The sequence below is a fragment of the Bombus huntii genome, chromosome 4, assembly GCF_024542735.1.
Source record: "Bombus huntii isolate Logan2020A chromosome 4, iyBomHunt1.1, whole genome shotgun sequence".
NCBI lineage: Eukaryota > Metazoa > Arthropoda > Insecta > Hymenoptera > Apidae > Bombus > Bombus huntii.
Genome location: NC_066241.1, coordinates 10,249,201 through 10,270,715, shown reverse-complemented (window position 1 = coordinate 10,270,715; position 21,515 = coordinate 10,249,201). Strand labels below are relative to the sequence as shown.

Genomic DNA, 21,515 nt, shown 5'->3' with positions numbered 1-21,515 from the left:
GGTAATCGATTCCTAACGAAAAAACCGTGTACGACACTCTGTAAGTGAAAGCTGTTCCTTCGTTTCTAGGACTCCGAAGGTGACACTCCCCTTCACGATGCGATCTCTAAGAAACGGGATGACATGTTGGCTCTGTTGTTGGACCATGCCGCAGACATCACCCTCACGAACAACAATGGCTTCAACGCTCTGCACCACGCTGCTCTTCGTGGAAACCCAAGGTAAGTAGCTCGCGTTTTCGATGCTTACGCTTTTGTCCGTGATACTGTGCGCCATGTTGAATGTCCCTGTCGGCGGTAGAATTTAACCGTCCGAACCGACCACTACCGAGAATAGAACGATAAAGGACTTTGCTCTAAACAGCCTGACAATTAAGAATAGCCGGCTGTATTTCTATAGCTCAAGACAGTCTCACTCTCTCTCTCTTGGCCATATTTTTTCGATTTTTACACAATAGGTGTTGGTATCACTGTTGGCGATGTTGAGCTGTATTTTCTCGTTACAAGCTGCATTTTCTTCCTAACAAATGATTCCAGTGTACGGATTGACACGCGACGAAGAGATTTGAAAGTTTTGAAGTTACAAGGGTGAAGTTCTAACGACAGGGATGGAAGAAGAATTCATCAATTTCGTTTATGAATTTATGCGTTTATGGGGAATATGAAGGTCCAAGAATTCGCATAATACAGGTAACAAAGATATATAAAATGCTTAAAGTATCTTTCGAACTTGTGACTGAATGTTTATTAGCAATTATTCGTTTACACATGATATCTAAATACATATGCATGTTATTTTGGCAAACTGATCGACAACGATTCGTGACAGTAAAACAACACTCGCGGCTGTGAGCGTAGTCTTGCCAGCGAACGAATCTTCGTGTAATATAGACGTTAGAATGTTGGAACGTTTCTCGTTCGAATGATTTTTGATTGGATGTTTGAGCGAATCCGGATTAAAGATTGAATGTAGTCTGCCTCGAATGTCGATTCGATGTGACGTTGTCATTCGCATAAATCCAAATTGTAAGGTATACAGCGACGTTAAATCGATATGTCAATGAGTATCTATGAATCTTCAACGAGGATTCAAGTAAATCCCGAGAAGGATTTTAAGGCGCCGTATCCAATCGCTCTTCGGCTTTGTTCTCTTGTTCGACAAATCATGAAAGAACGTCGAACCACAGGTGCTTCCGAGCTAGTTGTCTCTCGAAGTCTAATCGAGTCGGACATTCTGGCGAAGTACTGAGTTAATTTTACTCCAATTCTCAGCAGTCGCCGCCCTTCTGTTCAATTTCATCTGTTACAATCTCGAGGATCTTCGAGGTTTGCTCGCCTCTGTTACTTCGAGACATTGATGGAGTTCTTGGAATGATAGCTGGTACCTCGGAATAATATCTACCTTCGATCAGGTTCTTGAAATATTATTTCCCCTTAAGAACATACTCCTCAATTCTTTAAACTTTGAATTATATCAGGAAAATAGTATGAAAATGCAAGGTCGTGAAAGGTAGGATTAATCTGGTAATAAACTGTCACAGGATAGAGAAAAATTTGGATGCTTGCGCTTACTTTAATCACGCAAAGATATTTCCGGTACATTGTATTCAACGCTATAAACAACGAAGAAAATTTATCACGAGGTTTGGATTAAAAATTTTAAGCGGCTACTTCGTTACGGAAAAATATTAAATATTCCTCTTGAATATTACTTTAATCCCATTTATATTTAAATTTGTAATAGATTCTCATACATCTCACTCAACACTGGCAAGGATTACAAAAGTTTATTGCACAGTCATGTACATCCTTGTCTTTTGCTTAATAAACCGGAGTCAAGTTGTGCCATTGTTGAAGAACTCGAAAATCAGACCATCTCTCTTTCTCTTCCTCTCTTTCTCTCGCCAGTACTACACCCCTTCCCCTGTCACGTTTCATGCCCGTTTCCGGCCATGGAAAATGCAGACACCGGATGCGCATAGTAGTTCTGCAATCGCAATTACGAGGTACCTACTTTCAAGCTCTCGGTGTCAGCGATTCGCGCGTTACCACGCTCTCTGTTGCGATGTTGCTCGTCGAAATAACAGACAAATTTCTGTCGTCGAATGGAAAAAGCAATGGTTCAATGGTGCGAGAACTCGTAGAATGGTAGAAAGGAAACGATTATCGCGATGGCAGCTTTTGTTTCGGCGGACATCCGCGTCCTGGAATTGTCTCGTTATCAACGAGAATTTCGTTCGAAAATCTTTTTCCTTCGCTCCTTTCTACGTATATAAAATTATCGTACAGTTCCTCGCTTTGTAACTTTTTTTTCTACGCCCTTGTTTCAAATGTCCAATGTTTTTGTTACGCGTTAATTTACAATTTACATAATGAAGCTAGAATTTCAGGCAACTTGATGCTGTATTATTTTTATTTATCCCTGTTACGCACGGAACTTTGTATTTTTGAAATTACTAATGGCCATTAAAAATTCTGCAGAAACCATTTTCACTCTCTATGGCTGTCTTTTTCGTTGCTCCTGAATAAATGAAATAATTCGTTATAGCTTTTTAGTACGCTGAAAGAATCAAGAACTAATGACTGTTACAATCGGATTATTGACATAAGCAATGTTATATAATTTCGAAGTGACAGAGAAGAGATTAACAGAGGATTAATGTTAGTATTTTAACGTAACGTTCCACTTTATTTACAGTAGGTCCATGTTTATGTAGCATAGAACGTACGATACACGGTGAAGTTTCATAATATGTCAATCCCGTTAAATATTTAACATTACCTATTTTATTTTATTATAGGCGATATTCGTACTTCAATCATTACGAATCGTCGTTTACAAAGTCATTGCTAATTCGAACGAATTATAAATTTGGCCCGCATTATGATAAAGCGAGGGAAAGTCACAGTGATCTAGATAGATAGTAAAATGTCAAGTTTGGATAGTGTAATTTCGAAACGTTCCAGCAAAAAGAAAAAAGAAAAAAAAAAACAATTTATGATCTTACGCTACTGTAAATAGAGCAATATTTGCTTTCATATCGAGTTGCCAGGTCGTGAAAAGCGAAAACAATGAACGTGCTTGGGCAAGTGAGACACGATGGCTCATAGCCGACTAACGCGTATAACGGTTCGTGAATTCCACTGTATTACGTTAATTGAATGCATCACGTCGACTCGATTCAATCTCTCGCGCCATGGTCGTTCCCATTTGTGCGAAGTTACCGAAAATACTGCAGCTACTTTTTCCCTTCAATACTTTAATATCTATATACTTCCAATCCTTTTAGGTATATTTTTACATATTCTGCACCATCAAACTTCCTATAAACGCATTAATATTCTATCTATCATCGTTCGTACGACTCCAAGCTTAAGAAAGAAGAATGTTTTATAGGAATATTTCACACCAAGCTGTGATCCATTACAGAAAGCTGTAACGTCAAATTACGAGTATATATTCCCATAGAAGCGAAATGTAGGTTGAACGTGGTACACAACTTGACCCAGAAGCGTAAGTGGTTAATCATTTTTCTTCATCAAAGAGCTCGCCAGGCGTTCGATTTCGAACAGTCGATCAAGTTAGTCGGCAGAAAAAAAAAAAGAAGACGCTTGCACACCCATAGACGTGGATCCGCGGTGGATCTGCGGTTAGCTGGGGGTAGATTTCAAGGGGATGGTTTTCATGGTGCAAAGCCGGGGATAGAGGGTGTCTGCGAGACCGGGTTTTCGCATCCGCGTCTATCGCCTCCGGATATTACCTACCTTCGTTGCTTTTAAACCGGAGGGCGCTGATTACCGCGGGAAGATGTATGTGCCGCATCACCGACCGGAGGATGTATTTCAAAGGGAACCTATTACCCTGTTTTTCTATCCCGTTCTCTCCACTGCTCGCTCTCTTTTTCTCTTTCGTCTTTCCTGTCGACAACGGCTTCCATAGACCAGCCATCAGGTACCTGTATCTGCGTGAAAATCGAGCGTGACATTACGCAGAAACGCATTACCTGGCGCGAAACGAACCTGGAATTAGATTAGCGAGTGATTTAAGATATCTACATCGGGTCGTTCTTTAAGTAATTCCGTTTCTCATCCATTCTTCAGCGTGGAGAAATTGTTAACGAACGTGGCGAGCATGGTCATGGTCAATGTTTCCAAGTTTGGTGATTATCGGAGCTGAATTCTTGAGTGTACATCTTCCATATTCTCGAAGATGGTATCCTGCTGGGGGTAGCCATCCACATGAAAAATTAGAAAAATTTTTCAAATGTTCAGCTGGACGAATTGTAAAGTACAAATTAAATAATAATAAAAAAGAAAAAATCTTCCATATTGATTCATACGAGGTAGTTCTATGTAGTAGAATACTATGATAGATAGAATTCTATGTAGTAGAATAGAAGCGTCGAGCTTTGGAAAAATGATAATATTTTAGAATAATTATTTCATCTCGCAATTCACGGTTAAAATTACATCGTACAAGGTGCGAGTGTAATGGATAATACGAACGACTTTCAATGTTAAAAGTAGTCTATTGTACCTTGAGGAAGTCGTGGAAAAGTGAGGAGCTAAACTGAACACCGAACTATCGTTTATTATAAGTTTTGTTTGGCGTGAAATTTTTCAAGTGATAGAAACTTTACTGTTATATTTTTTGGAGCGAGGAAAATGTGGGGAGTAAAACCGAACACCGAGCCATCATTTATTATAAGTTTCGTTTACTGTGAAATTTTTCAAGCGTTGGAAACTGTACCGCTAAACGATTTTTAAAGTTCTTCCCCTCTTTCTTTTTTCCCGAACGAAAGGAGATCGATTTTCTAATTTAAGACGTTAATCGTATTTCCCAATATATGAACGAAAATGTACGTATAACTTGTTAAATTGTTTGATCGATTTAAGAAAGAAAATTATAAAATTATCATTCATCCCATTCACTGCAAAAGTGTTGTGAATTATGACTTACGTTAACAATTTAAAGAAGCTAATAATTTTAAAGAAACGATGTACCTAGCACATGTAAAACGAAGGAGAGAAGAAAATCGAAAATAGGGAGAAGAAATATCAGAGATTTGCTTCTCTTGCGGAGAAGCACTCCCCCAAGTAACTATACTTATGAAGCGACTTGATAAATGATCCTAACGCTCAATAGTCAGCCACTAGAATGAATCGATGAAAGTCAGGATGGTGAACGATCAAGATTTCGGTTGGAAGGTTGCTCGCGGTTCGATTCGCCACGGCAAATGGATGAAGTGTGTCTTGAAACTAATTCACACAGCGAGGTAGCTCGCAAGGGAAGTAAGTGCTCAAAGCTAATGAAGTTTTCTCTAACTCCGTGTACGCCGAGTGCGAGTCGAGAACCGGGTAAACATTCCGCTCGCGTCCTATCAGCACTCGCTCGAGTTGGATATCGTTCTAATCGATTCCACGACTTTACTGGAGATCCATCATCCCGGTTTCCTCTGAATTTTTTCAGAATAATCGCCTTCGTGAAGTACGATTAATGGGTTATGATTCGATATGCATAGGTTGGATAATATTTTATATCTCCATTTATCATATACTTTTATCTCTCCGTTCTTTGATCGGTTATCATCAGGACATCTAGGAAGTAGCTTCATGTCGTGAAATGATGGAACAGTACAAAGCAAGAAAAATAATTCTTTCGAAACTAATGATGTAACGGTGTAATCAAGGAAACGATTAGTCGTTCAAGGTTTTAGTGCGAAATAGATAAAGAAAGTATGGTAAAAGCCTTTTTAGAATTGGTGGACGAAGTGCACAGTGTTTCGCAAGAAACAAATTATTTTAGCCTATTTACTATGTTGTTTTAATTTCATTAATGCTAGTCCGTATACGTTAGACGTTATTAATTTCCTTCAAATGTCTAAGAGGATGACGAACGCACATAACTAATCTCAAAATCAAATGAAAAGATAGTTTTGACACGCAATCGGACGGCAGCGTACTAAATTATAAAATTGCCCTTCTATAAAAGATTTGACTTTTACCTCCATTTGCCGTGCCTACAACAAGCTTAATATCTAAAAACACCTACAAATTCCTTCTCAATCTCCAACTTGCTCGCTCGCTATCGATCCTCAATCGACGCAAGAGGACGTCGCCAGTCGTAAGCCCAAGCTTAAACCTAAAATCAGCTGGAACGTGGAAAATAGTGGTCGTCTTCGCGCTCGTTACACCCGCTGCGTTGACGCTAAATAAAGGTGAATTTCGACGATATTCTAGGCTGCAGAGTCAGGTCAGGATTCTCGACGACCTCGTGGCGTACTCGTCTCCTTTCCCAGTTCTCCTCCTCCTTCTTGTTCCCGGTCAGGGACGAAATCAGTCTCTCTCTGTCTCGTAGCCGATTCTCTTTCTCCAGCGTTGGCGCTTCCTCTCGGCCTTGCCGTGTCTCTTTTCCTTGGCCTGTGAAGGAGCTGCCAGCCAGCCAGCCAGCTCCTCTCGAGTCCTGTGTTGCAGAGAGAGCTCTGAAGCCGAACGAACGGACGTCCGGAGACGTAATTTCCTGCCCTCCCGGTGCAGCTCCCTTCCGCTTGCTTCTCTTTCTCCAGTCCGCTTTGTAAGCCACGTTCTCCGGGGGGTTGCCGGCGAAACTTCCCTCGTTTTCCGTGCTTCTGCCTTCGGCCCCTCTGTATGCACCCTCGAATTAAGGTCGAACGATGACCGTCCTACGTCAAAACGCGCCCGATGCAACCACGGCTTTGCGAAGATTAGGATTTGCTCTGTAGAAACTGCGCAAAGTTTGCCCTGTGTGTCGTGAAAGTAGCGGGATATGAAGCTTTGTTATTGGCTAGAAATGGAATCGCCCGAGGTTAGCTGTAACAGCTGTCTCTAAGCGTGATTAAATTTGCAAATTGAATCCTGCCTCTGATATAATCGGTTGGCCAAGGGTTTGTGTCGTGCATTTGATATCGGACGCTGTTTTTTTTAAAGGGAATCGAGTGGAATTTCATTTTCGTCGATGGAAGAATTACATTTCCCGGATGAGTCTGTAGCTTCGTTAGCGGGAGTGACACAGCTAGAAAATATTAGTTGTGTCGGAAAATATGATGCAACAATATTGTTGTTTGTTAATAGAATCAGCGGAAAGGATGGCGTTTGTATAACAGGATCAAGTGTCGTTTTTATTATTTTCAATTAGTTATAAGGAGCTTAAAGAATCGCTCGTGTTTCGACACATATTTTTTAATGGTGTTATTGCAGCAAAGGAATAATACGTGAAATTGTGGATTTTGCATTGTGTTCTAAGTGTTTCTATCTTATTTATTATTATTATCGTCTACCGCTAAAGGTGGGAAAAGATGACGTTATCGTAAAATAGCTGTATAAATGAGATTTCATTGAATTTTAATTCCCCATCGATCTTAATTTAAAACTTAATTAAGAAGTTGAAATTAAAAGCAATACATTATAGCATGATTTAAAGTGAATGTTTTAAATATTATAGTTTGAAATTGCCGAGATACGATCGGCAACGAAACGAAGTTAAAATGTAAATATTTAAAATCTTTAAAATAAAATCTTTAAGAATCTTCAAACTGTGTGCGTCCAGTTGCTCTCTATTTTGTTTTTTATTTTTTTTTTAATTCTGTTTACACCTGGAGTTTTGCTCCCGAGGGTGGTGATACTTCGCAGCGTGTGCCAAGCTGGAATAAAGGCTGGGGGCGTTTTAATCTTGCCAAATGAAGTTTTGCTTAAGAACAATGGACGTGATCCTAGCTTGTTATACCTATGCAGTTCTGTGCAATTTGTACGCGACGCTGCCATTAGTGTAGCGTGCGTTGTGTGTATGTGATAACATTATCATCATAATTAACATTGTTCCTGTATTAGCAACTTGGTTAAAATGATAACAGCTGGCGGTTGTATTGATGTCTTCGGCTGCTACCTACAACGCCCGGTATTAATTATTAAAAACAATTGCAAGAAATGTGATGGTAGATGATTGAGGATAGTTGGTTCGACAAATTGAAACAACGTTTCTGAAGGTGGTTCTGAATATGGGGGAAAATATGTTACTGTAGAATTATTATAGAATTATATGAGCGTTTTATCTTTCATAACGTGGTTTTATTTGCTACATTATCAACAGCGATTCACGGAAGGTGGTCAGATGTATTTAAACACCACTGAAAAAAGAATATTAATACACGTAAATTTAAATACACGTTCTCAATCAACGCTATATACGCATTGTTGTGAGATCAGTTGACATAATGATAATTCAAATTAACGAGAGTTTCGTTTCGCTTAAGATTCTCAAACTACGTATTAACTTGTCTTCTTAATCAGATCCTAAGCCTCATATATCTTATGTTGCGTTCCGTTCTGATTGCCAAGATTTTCCTTGACAAATTTTTCATGCATTATAAAGCTAAGGTACGTGCAGATAATCTAAGCACGAGCAAGTTTCACCTAACGTACCACCGTGCAATTATTTTTATAAACTTCACAATGCACCGTGATATTTTATATCGGCGAGTTGTGCAGGCAAACGACAGAAGTTGTACCACCTAAAAATTTGCATAAATGATATCTGATACGATAGTACACATTCGCACGGAACAACCAGTCGATTGTAATGTTTTAGTATTTCACCGTAAAGTATGGATATGGGGAAACGGGGTTAATAACGCTTTGTAGTCGGAGCAGTACGAAACGATCAGCTGGCTATGCCCGTGCATAGCCATTACGTGTAAAGGCCACTAAAATTACCCGGCTATGCGTTCTCTTTGTTACGCCATGCTCCCGATAGCTCGTTACTCAGCCATGATGGTGCAATTATTATGCCTACATACGGAGATATAAACACGAATCGCATTGTAAATTGCATCTCTGCCGCGGCTCGGCTAAGCCCGTCGTTGAATATTATATCGGCATCTGTATATATTGATAGTTGAGCGATAGTTGTAACCCTGCGAATTAGTCACCCTTTGCGGGATCAATAAATGGCCGATTACGTCAATTTTCTATATTGCCTTAACTAAGGCTTTAAGTATTGCCAACTTTACAAGAATTATCGTGTAGTCGATAGCGGTGTATCATTGGTTATCTGTTTGATGGAACGAGCAAAATTTGTGTCAGAGACAAGTGGAGCGAACATGATTCTCTCGTACACCCGCATATCTTTTATTTCGACATCCGATTCGCCGATACGCGTTTGGAAGTTACCACGTGAAATTAATTACTTGGTTTTCGATTCGCTGTGATCGAAGATGAGCATTTCGTTCTTGTGTATTTCAAATATAAAATCATTTGCGGGAAATATCGAAGAGAATGAATTTTTAAGATTACGTATATGTGTGTATATTAATAACGAATTCGTATCGGATTAATATTGCAAAGTATTATATTTTATAAATAAAATACAATATGTTTGGACAATATTTAGATCGTAAAATTTAATATTTAACATTTAAGATATTACAGTCCGTTAATTATGGAATCCGTTTTCGTTTAGCTTAGTGTTATAGAAATTACGAGTTTGCTGTATCGTGTTCAATTTATTTACTGACTATTACGAAAACTCGTGACTGTTTCACTGCAATCATATAATCCTTTCTATGTTCGACATTCACACGTTGTATAATACAATTTTGAAAATTCATTTGCAGTACACGAAGTTAATGTCGCGTTCATAAACTACGTGCAGGATTATTATTTTTCAGCATTAATTTTACTTTACTCCTCTAATTTAACGATAACAGTGTTATAATAATAACAATGTTAGACAAACTGGAACCCAATTTATTCTGCAAGTGGTATCACGTCATAATACAATAATAACGTAGCAATAATAACGTCCTGGAATAATTTCGGCTGGTGGTTGAAAGCGCGAACCAATTTCCGCAAAACTGAAATCTGCCTTACTGCACGTAAATGTTCAACGTAGACTATCGTGTTTGTATACAACAACAAACTGTGTATTTTTAACCCTCTATGATGCTATGTGGTTTTTTTTGGAAACGACATTCGTGTATCTATATTTTCAGAATTTTATTTTACTTATTCATCGCTCTCTCAGTACAATTTTTGTTATCATATTGTTGTATCGGTACCGAATTGTTGCCTATAACAATAATTGTTTCTATTTTTCAAACGAAAAATGTAGGCAAAACTAATCCTTTTTTTTTCGAAAGGAACATAGGAACATTGCAAATTTACAAAGGACTGGCATATTTAAACACCAGAAATCCATCGAAAAATTCCAGACGGAATAGATATATTCTTTCCTGCAACGACGATCTTTCATTTCTCTTGCTACGACCATTTATCTCTATTACTCTCTTTATTATATTATTACGATACTTTCATCAAAAATATTTGCTCGCGTATACATATATATTTGCTATTCTGCGAGATATAACTTACCGCGACCAAAGGAAATTGTTCCTTCCAGCGTGAAGGGACATCGATTTATGTGCAGCTAAATTCGATTAACCCCCGCTTTAGAGCACTTTGAGGTGATTTAAGGCACGATGGCACTCACGAAGCCACGACAGCGTGGAAGACGACGGTGGACGTGTGCGGCTTCTCGCAGAATATACGAGTGGCGAGAAGTCGTGTTACGAAAACTAATTCGAAGTTACAGCAAACTTGATATCACGCGGCGTACGATATACGCTTTGCCTCTCTACTGCTGCTTTGTTGCTTGTAGTAACGTGTTGCTTGATTATTCGAAGACGAGCATTATCGAAACCTATCTTCTCGAGTAACGCAGATTCTATGGTGAAATTAGTTTAATTTTTCTTTTTTTTTTCCTTAATCGGAGATCGTCAGCAACGCTGTGCAGTTGTTCCTTTATATCTAAATCGTTAACTAACAATTCGATGTGAGTAGAAATTGTGTGAGAATTATTAAGTTTTACTTCTGAATTTAATAGATTGTTCACGCTGTTTGGTAGATTTACTATTTTTCTCGCAGTGTCGTAGTTTTTGCATCTCGCTTATTTTAAACGCGTATAGCCGCAAATATTAATATACAATGAAACGTTAAATGCGCGACGTTCCTACTTACACTACTTTCCTATAGCATCCTATATAATAAATTTTTGCGTAGATATTCAGTTGTATAATTAATTAATATCGATTATTTTCTAATGTAATTAATATAATAAGTTAATATCGATTTCGAAAACGTATTTCACTTCTGCGATTTCAAGTTTCGAACTCATTTAAATATGCAACAAATTCGAATTCGCTTCTCTTCAAGATTCAATGGACCAAGTACGATATAGGACACGTAACAAACAAATTATATCTTTTTCTTCTTTCGATTAAACTTGAAAATAGGTATTAAAAAAAAAACGTGACATATTTCAAAGAAGATTACCTTTTCAGAGCGGCGTTATTTCCACTGTATAATTTCCTAATAAAAGAGAATCATAAACGGTGCGCAGCAATTTCAGCGCGTTCCCGGCTTAGCCGGCGGATTTAATCGTTTCATCTAAATTATAATTAATGCTTCTAATCTCGGGGCCAAAGGTGTCTAGCGGGCAAGGCAGCGAGGACGGATTTCAACCGTAACGTCGTGCCGCTGCCGCTTTGCCGCGGACAATTTTGCGTTTTCGCGGACGACAAGTCGCGGGCTTCTAACGCGAATTCGAAGCCACTTTGCTGTCTCTCGCGCGGCTTAATTATGTTAGCCGCAGCGCGAAACGTAGTCGCAGCGCGAATCCGCTTTGATCTTTCGCCGTGTAGCCGCGCTCTGATTGTGACAGGCCCGAACAGAAGCGGACAGAAGATCCGCCAGACGCGGATACCCCGTTTGTTTTGTTGTGTTAGGACCACGGTCACGTGTGTACACGCGGAAACCAGGCAATTCCGAGAGTTTCCACCCGACGTGATTAAAATTTCGTTAGGAGGTGTTCGCGTGTCAGCGACTGATTCGACTGGCTTCTCTCTGTGCGCCTTCGTGACGTTCGCAGTTCCGCGTTTGTGCATGTTTGATAGAACGGCCGCGAGGGAAATGGTCTTCGTTCCACGGCGAACCGACAGGAATTCTTCTTGCGGCTAGCTCGTCGCAACGGTAGATTTATGAAACGGTTCAGCACCAACTAGGAGCTTCAGAGCGTACAGAGTCGAAGGGCAATCTCGAAGGCAAGTCTCCTGGAGGATTTGAACCACAGACAACGGTATTGTAACTGAGCTTGTTGCTATATCGTTTGACGCGTTTCAGAGTGTTCTCGATTTTTACATGACAATTTAATTCAATAGGTTTCTAATAGATATTTCCGCATGACGACTACAGGGGAAGACGAATAAATCGGTTTTTCAAATTCGACAACGACTTCAAAAGGAACGAGGGATTTTCCATTGCAACGTTTCGTTTCAACATCGAATTTGTATTTTTTCTATCGTCCCGAACGTTTCAAAAATATCCTGGTCCCTGTCTCACTTTGTTTCCTCACAAAATCTTCTAAATTTATCCACTTTCAACTCTTCCGCTTTTCCGATTAGATACATCGTTCTCGTTTTCAACGATCGAACGAGATACCAAAATCGGACAAATTTACGAACACGAACTTGTCGCAAGTATCGATACCTGGCATAGCTGAAAATGCCAGAATTTGAGAGCCTTACAAATTTTGTCAACGCTCTGCTCTTGTGTCTCGTTGCCTGACGGCGGCGTTTCTCCTCGTTGCAAGCGAGCGTCGCTGGAATTCCTCGCACGACGCGGACTTACGAGTTTTACCGATTGGTATTCTCCGGCGTGGCTCCGCGAACGCAAGAGCAGTTCAAGGAAAAAGAAGAATCCGAATCAGACGAAGGAAGGAGGGCGAACGGTAGTGACGGGGGTGAGTTTGAGAGGAAGAGGACTCGAAGAGCGAGAGAAAAGAAAAAGAGAGAGAGAGAGAAAAGGAAACGGGACGAGGAGGAATTCGCAGATAAGCGCGAACATTTCGTTCCGGACACGAGAACGTTCCGATCGACGGCCGTAAACTTCGGAATAGTTGTCGGAATAATTAGCCTGACTCTTTCACCGGAAGCTGGAGGGGAGGGGCGCGAGTAGTCGGTTGTCGGGGCATGCTGTCGGAAAACTGGGCGACGATGGGGTTACGGGGCGTGTGGGGGCGATTGGGAGGATCGGTGGAAGGCACGAGGGTAAGCATTGGAATAGCTCGTCGGGCGCGAGCCATTTAATTTCGTTCGCCGAAGATCTAATTACTTTCAATAGTTTGTTAATTTCATTTGACTACTTTGCTGCCATTAAATAATTATTACGGGCGGCGGTGGTGAGCGCGCCGGGGTGGCAAACGGCGACAACGGGGAATTGGAATGGAATGGCGGGCAGGAATACGGAAGGTGGTGCGTTTGGCGAGTCGTTTTCGCACGCTCTGTCGATCGGTCGATAGCAAAAAAAGAATATGCGAGGGGATATGCAATATACGTACATACATACGCCGAGGTTTAATCGGACCGTGCTGTTTGGAATTGAATGGATTTCATGGCCCTAGAAACGATTCTATCGTCGTGTAATGGGTTGCGCGCTAGCCTTTTGTTTCGACGTGTTTGCCTCGATGTGGGACGATGTCCTTTGTTCTTAAATTTTTTCAGGTTTTTTTTCGATTGTCGGCGTCTTTTCTACTTTGCTACTTGACAGTTCGATGATCGCCATTTCGATCTCTCTCTCTCTCTCTCTTTGGAACGTAAGAATACAAGAATTCTGGAAGTTTCTAAAAAACGAGAATTGCTTGTCGTTATCTAGAGTAACTGGAATTTTAGAAAATCGTAGTAGGTGAACGTTGGACAAAGATTATGTTTTTGCAAGTACGAGTATTTTTGTCTCCTTTGATCATATCGTAAATTTCTGTTTGCAATTTTGGAGCAGCCTGTAGCAAAGATTTTGCCGGTGCGCGCGAGCACGTGCATGCAGAAGACAGAGACACCGTGCGAAGCCGCGCCATTATATCTATATCGAGTTATAATAGCCCTCGTGTTAAATCGCATGAGAGCCAAATCGCTTGGAACTAACGTCGAGTATCCCCGTTCTTCTCTTTCTCTCTTCCTCCCTATCCTCTCGTTACCCTGTCTAACACACACGTTCTTCCGTGTACAGGGTGTCGTAGTAACTCAGTTACAAAATGATATCTCCGTTACTTTTACGTTTCATAGATATTTCAATTTTAACTTCAGTAAAATATGAAAGAGACGAGCGCGATATACAGGGTGGTTGGTAACTGGTGGTACAAGCGGAAAGGGGGTGATTCTACGCGAAAAAAGAAGTCGAAAATATAGAATAAACATTTTTCGTTTGGGGCTTTGTTTTCGAGAAAATCGACTTTGAATTTTCGCTCGGTACGCGTGCGGTACGTTATAACGGATCTCACTGTAGATCGTTGTCTCGATGGGAAAATTAAGAAAAAAAAAGATTTTTATTCTATATTTTCGACTTCTTTTTTCGCGTAGAATCACTCCCTTTCCATTTGTACCACCAGTTACCAACCACCCTGTATAAACCGTTCTAAACGCACACCTGTCTTTCGTACGTAAAGTTTCGCAAGATCAAAGTTAAACTGTGTCTCTTAAATCAAGCGTTTCCATATACCTGGATACTTTTGTATAGGAAATAAAACAACGAATCGATGGTACGTAAAAAAAGTACAAGGTTCCGTTTAAAACAATTAGGGAAACATCTAAGTCTCGAAAAATATAACCGCGGGAAAAGAAATATGTTTCGCAGCATAATGTATCCCTTCGAATCGAACAGTTTTTATTCCTCCGGCATTTTCTCGAATCATTAAATGTAACGGAAATATCGCTTCGTAACAGAGTTACTGAGACACCCTGTATGCACATATTCTTCCTCTCACGTACATGCATACATAGACAAAGAGAGAGACAGACAGAGATAGAGAGAGAGAGAGAGAGAGAGAGAGAGAGAGAGAGAGAGAGAGAAGGCACGATTCGCTTTAGGAAAACTACATCGCTACCCTTAGGACATAACGGCGCACTTTCGTTAGGAATTATGCATTCAACCGGCGTCACCAACTTTTTTCGTCCTGTTCTATTCGTCCTCTCGTTCCTTTTTGTCCCCTTTTGTACCATTAATTGGGAACGCTTGGGAGACGACTGTCTGATCTTCCTGATTCGATGTAGGAGAAACCGAGCGTGGGAGGCACTCTTTTTTCGGAAGGTCTGGACATTATTTTTACGAGCGCCGCGTTTAACAGATATCGCCTTTATTTAGCTTCGATTGTTCTAGCCGGCGCGCTATCTCGCCTGACCGTGGAAATTGCAAGAGAGAGTCGCTGGGAATTATTTCGTAATTTCTAGGGTCTCCAGGTTTGTGGCTTTCCAACGATAGTTCGCGAAATCATGTCCTTTTGTCCCGGCTCTTTGCTCCCATAGGTTTTCACGATATAGGTGCTGGTTGACGAACGCTCCGACATTTAGAAACAGGTATTGAAAGAGCGTTTATATCAACTTTTGTGGTTGATGATACAAGGAAGCCGCGAATTATCATTCTTACGTTGGATAGTTTTCACGTTAACTGAAAGTTTACACGCTGTCACAAAGTTTGCTGGTGGAAAACTTCACTGCTTCCTTGGTAAATTTGTACAAAATCTGGTCCGTAGGTAGTCACGTAGTGAGCGAAAATGGATGATTCGTTCAGGAGTTCTAAAAAGTACAGTGGACTCGATAATTGTATTCTAATACAACTTAAGATTGCTTTTTATCGCAGATCCATCAAGTCGACTTAATCGAATTGAATAATCAGAGGTATAAATATTTTCCTGATCGACTATATTTGAGTTATTACGCTAAACGTATCTCTCATTGAAAGTTTTATATCGTCTCATTTTCAGCGAATTAATATATTCCAACGAGATAACAAAATCAAGCAAAACCAGTTACTTGCATCGTTAGAAACTAGCAGTTAAGGGAGTTTTTATACCAACTAACTAACTAGTCTCTCAAAATTGCTTAAGAACTGCACAGAGTAGCATTGTTATAGAATAAGATTCATCCGAGATTCGCTTAAATTATATTTTCTGACAAAGTTTGTCCCCGATGTTTCGAGGAACCTGGCATCCTTCGAATTACGTACGCTGAAGTGCTCATTACGCGAGTCTAGTTATTGCTGCTCTGATATTGCGCCATTCCAGCGCCACTTAAAAAGTATCCGGACGTACATACAGCTTCAGTTAAATGCAAATCCGTTACGTTTACGAGATAGAAACGTCGAGTCTGCTAGGAATCAGCATGTTTTCGCAAAACTTGTTTCGAATGCAGTTTATATTATTGTAACTTGCGCGTGAGCTACGACTGTTGATGCATTCTACAGATTGGAAAACAGGAACGTGTAAATTATCGCTGTTATATTTATGTTAGATATAATTATTGTAGCGTTTATTTCGTTGATTTCAGTTAATTCTTCGCGTTTACTGATTAGTAAATAGGTAATAGGTAATAAATCAGTAATAGTTGACTAATTAATTAATCACTTACAATGTTCAGTCGTATTATTCTTTGTATAATTCAATTATCCATAAAGAGATTAAAGGATGAACTGCCTTCTGAATCGAGGTTTACGATTTCTGATTTCGGTCGTCCCTGACCCATGACTAGATATCTGAGTGGGGTTTACGCTGACCCATATATGCGCCAGGCAACTGTGAACCCGTTAACCCAAATTATCGTGGGTCACTTACAACCCAACGGTTCCAGTCGAAGATTAATACAACGTAGCTAAGATGAGAATAGTCCGTCAAGTTCGAAGAAATATTAAAAAGATACAGTCAGTAGTAAAAGTCTACATATCTACACCCTTAAATATAAAATACGATAACAAAAACGATAGCTCTACGAATTTTATTGACACATTGAGGTACATACTGTTAAAATATAACGCAATTTATTCACTTTCAATTTCATTAGAAAAAGAAAGTAAAGAATACAAAATACTAAATGGAATCATCCTAAAATTCACCTTTCGATGAACTATTATTATCCGTATCTACATGTATATTTTTTTTATTTTTTTCCATGCTTTTAATAATAACGTTCATGTACCGTGATACATTTATCTCAAGAAGAAAATTTTCACCAAGTATTATCATCAAGTGAATCGTCTTACCGAAATCTACGTTTTACTTCGGCCTACTTCAATGGATTCAATGGTTCGAATTATTAGGCAAGTAAATAGAAGAAGCTTCACTCAGAACGCAATGGCTCAAATAAACATTCGCGAGAATTTATCCTATGATTTGTTAGAAAAGAAAACAGTGTAAGATACTGTACTATTTAAGGAGGAACGTAATAACGATCGTTTGAAATCAGTCGATTCAAAGTGAATTCACTTTCTTCTATCTCGTCGAGTTGCAATCTGAAGAAGTTTTCCTTTGAGGAGATATACGCAGTTCTAGATTCAGGTTATGAAGATAAGAGAGGATAAGTAGAATTTATGAAGGAATGGCGGTATCAAGCAAGAAGCCACTTTATCGTAGTTTGTTACGCTCGTATTAACCTCCGTCTTTAAAGTTCCCCTTTACTTAACGTAATTTGTTAGGTTTCACAGACGAGTCGACCGGTTTATTTTTATTCGAAGGTTTAACGTTTGCCGGTGTATTATTTTCCGGGCAAGTGTTTGCCTTTTAAAACTTAAAAGGATTTAGATTGAATCGATGCAAAGGCGAAAGATTATGCACTTCTCTCGTAAATCTCTTTTGTCCGTCTTTTACGTACTACGATATTGATACGATTTAAAAACGTTTAGAAATTTCTTCGCTTCTTATCTTCATTTTCTGTTTTTATGAATAGTATTGTTCGTCCTTTTTATTTTTATAAGCGTAGTATGTTGGTATTTATCGATTAAAATAAATTTACAGTTCTAAATAGAAAGTGAACTGTAAATTAAGTATAGATTATTTTAGAAATAAAACTGTGTATAATTTTGTACTTAAAAAATAACGTAATCTCTTTCAGTGAATTTCCTAGAAATGTGCTTACAAAAAAAATGAGTAAGAAAAATTATTTTTCAAATTAGTATTTCAATAGCGAGTTATATCGTTCGTACATACGTAATACTTGAGGTATGTTTTATAAATTTTCATTTAATGGCGTAAAATATCCTTAAATTTATTTTTGATCGGAGTATTACGGTGTCTCTGTAACTTTAATTTAATCAAACGACCGGATAAGAGACTCTCTCTATAATTTGTTCTTACGTGCGGATATTTCGGTACAGATTAAACATTCTTTCTCGCATTCTCGACGTTCCATTTTAAATTGCTTTCAAGACCTTGCTATCAATTGGTAGGAATTGCTGTAAGCTCGACCTCCAGAAAATATATCGACACTGGATGCTGGATCCCTGAACCGAAAGTTTTTCCTTTATTTCGGTAAATGTTCCTTTTTATCGCACATTCGTTTTATTTATTACGTCCATCTCCTAATAGAAGAAGGGAAACATGCCCGATAATACCATACGATATTCCTAAGTTAAATCTTCCATTTTGCTATCTCATAATTACAATTGCAAATAAAGCTGACCAATAATCGATAATCTTAAACAGAGCTATTAAGATTTTTCATCCATCTTGATTGGCATGACTTCTTAAAGCCCCAGTCTCTTCTCCTTTTAACGTCCCATACACTGGCGACAACAATTAATTAATTATCACACAGCAAACTATTCGCTCGACAAGCAAACGAAGAAGAATTATTCGTCACCACGAAAGACAAATCCCTGTACGATCAGAGTCAAACAAAGAAAAATATCAAACCACGTCGACCATGCCCATCATCGATGACGCGTCGAACGTGCAAGCTACACGGGCCAAGAATCCAAAGCTCGAGTCGCAGGCTCAAAGCGACTAGGTATTCCGTTCGAGCTGGTTCCCCAGGCATTCCAGTTTCCTCCAAGGTAATACGTCGTGGCATCCTCCTTCTCCTCTATGTTCCTCTCTCTCTCTCTCTCTCTCTCTCTCTCTCTCCGTCTGTCTTTCTCGCTAGAGCGAAAAGTGATGGAGACAGCGTGAAAGAAAGTGAGAAAGAGAACACGCGAGAGGAGCACAGAAACGCGGGGTAATCCTTGAAAGGATTCACGGGGTTAGAAAACACTCCGCGAAACGTACCAGCCACGACGTGGCTTGCTTTCGTGCAAGGATTTGACTCCGGGATTAAACGACCGCCCCTGAATTCGCGGAACTCCCTCGTAAATTGCGCCAAAGAATTCGATATTAACGGTAGCTAGAGCCTGGCCCAGGAATAGGTAGGACGGGGGATCGGGATGGGAATGGGAATGGGTATCGAGGATGGGTAATCGGGGATGGGGGTGGCTGTCGGTAGCCAGGGATGCCTGTGCGCGGGGCTGGCTGTTCCTCGGGAGCAGCAACGGCGCACAGGAGGCTAGGTATTAATGCTGCGTTCACCTCAGACGCCAACCGAGCTGACAAAGCTCGCTCTGCAGTCTGGCGAGTTCGAGGTATTCCAACAAGAGGATCGGCATCGTTCCGCCGTACGAATACGCGTGCTACGTATGGCGAAACCGCGCCAACTCGCGCGCTCTCTGCTCGCCAGTAGAATCAAGAATCCTCCAGTTCCTGGCCAGGTCGTGGCTTAAATCGCAGGATTTAAGACGTATTCGTTCTCCGAATGCTCCGAAATGCTACCTCGTTTTCCTGACGAAACGATTCTTCGCTTGTTTGCCTCTTGCTGACCGATGATTACCTAACTGCGAATTAGGTGAACTCTGAGAAAGCTGCGGTCGGGAACGTTTGGTAGTTGTAGTTTCACGTTTGGCCACTTGTTAAGAGTTGAGAGACGCAGGATATTAGAAGAAAGCGGATATCTGACTTGGAGTTGTGGTGGTTTAGCGCGAGCGTTCTTGCGCTCGCTAATCTTCTCGATGCGAATTGTCGTTTGTCTTATGCATTGGTAGGCGTTCTCTTTCAGTCTTTTTAATATTAATATTCTTACGAAGTTTATTCATCATTTTTATTCTTCGTAGATTTAATCTTTGATAACTTTTGTCGCTGGCTTCTCTGTATATCTGCGCATTTACGTGTATTAAGAACGAGTCGTTAATTACATAGATTAATACGATATTAATTCAGTAAATTGTACAAAAGCGTTCAACTTTGTAATTGGAATTGACCTAGATACGTATACTCAGAAACATCGCATTATTGGACCTTCGGAAAGAAAGATCGTAAAAGATGCACCAAATGTTCTCATTGTTTCTCATTTCTCGCAGAGGTTTATTTAAAAGAATAGCAATATGCAGAGTTTTCATTACGTTACCAGTCTTACAGTGGCAACTAAACGTATTTCTAAGAAATGTTTCCGTATGCTGTTCTACGGAAATGAATTTTTAGGTATTCCCTCCATGATATCGTTCGTTCACAGCTTTCTCCGCTTCGCAAGTCCTTCGAAACTTCTACGATAACCAAGACCGTGACCTAAGTACGATAGAACATGAGTGGGATGAATTAGAAGGAACTATCGTAGAAGGAAAAAGAAACTGTGAAACGGAAATTAGTTTTCTGAAATATCGAAAAGGGAGTTCAGCAGGAATCATCTACGAACTGAATTGATTAAAAAATTACCAAGTATCACATATACATTTTTCCACATCGATTCATTCCGACAGAATCATAAAACTTCATCGTCGTTCAATTAGCTCTATCCAAATGAAGTTGCCGAGCTATCAAGAAATTTCCGAAGAAGTTTCGCTCGGCGAAAAAAACCCGAACGTTCCTATCGATAATCGAAGAAACTCGCAGTCCTATCTGAAATCGAGGTTACAGAAAAATTGTATCCGGCATTCGTCGATTTCGATCGTTACATTCGCGGATTTCTTGGTGGGTCGTGCAAGTGCCGCGCCCCGCCTGGCGGTTTTCTCGTTCATCGAGGAATCGATAAAGGTTTATCGCCGTGGTCGAAGGAAGACAGAAAGTAGAAAGGGGAAGAGAGGGTGCCCGTAGCCGGTGAAGGATTATTGAAATTTTCATTATCGTCCAACGAATTCGATCGCCTTTCCGCGCGGCTCGGCCCGCGATATGAAATATCGGGGATACGTGGCTCCGACAGCAGCCAGCCGGAAGTAGTTGGCGAATATTCGACGCCCGCCGCGCCGCCTACAATTTCGTCGGATGATCGTAAGAAGTGACGTCAGCGTTTATCAAATCTTTCAAAGGTTTTCGGGCCGGAGAGTCGGAGTTTCCGGGTCGTCGGATCGCTAAGCTGAATTCCACCTCATCCTTGTCCGTCCTCGTTTCCTCTCGTCCTTCCTTCCACGGCCATCCCGCTCCTCCGCGGCTTCACCCCCCTTTCCACGCTCGTACCATATCTCCTTTATCCTTTTTGGTTTTTCCTGTGGCCCGTCCGCTCTTTTTCTCCCCGTCGTTTTCTCGGAAATTGGATAGCTGCTTCCAATTCTGCGCGGTACCGCGAAAAGGAAGCGGGCCAGCATTCCTTTGTTTCTTTCACTTTGTCTTCGCCCCTGTCGAAACTTTACTCCACGTCCGGAGTTCCCTCGACTTTCTCTACGCTCTTC

At 40.3% G+C, this 21,515-nt stretch overlaps 1 protein-coding gene across 2 annotated transcripts in view; it reads left to right on the top strand.

Moving 5' to 3' along the window:
* Positions 1-21,515, top strand: part of LOC126864723 (E3 ubiquitin-protein ligase MIB1) — a 346,017-nt gene that overhangs the window by 82,210 nt on the left and 242,292 nt on the right. For both annotated transcript variants that reach the window (XM_050616336.1, XM_050616335.1), the window contains exon 9: positions 70-221. In XM_050616336.1, coding sequence (XP_050472293.1) covers positions 70-221 — 152 coding nt within the window. The remainder of the gene's footprint in view (positions 1-69; positions 222-21,515) is intronic.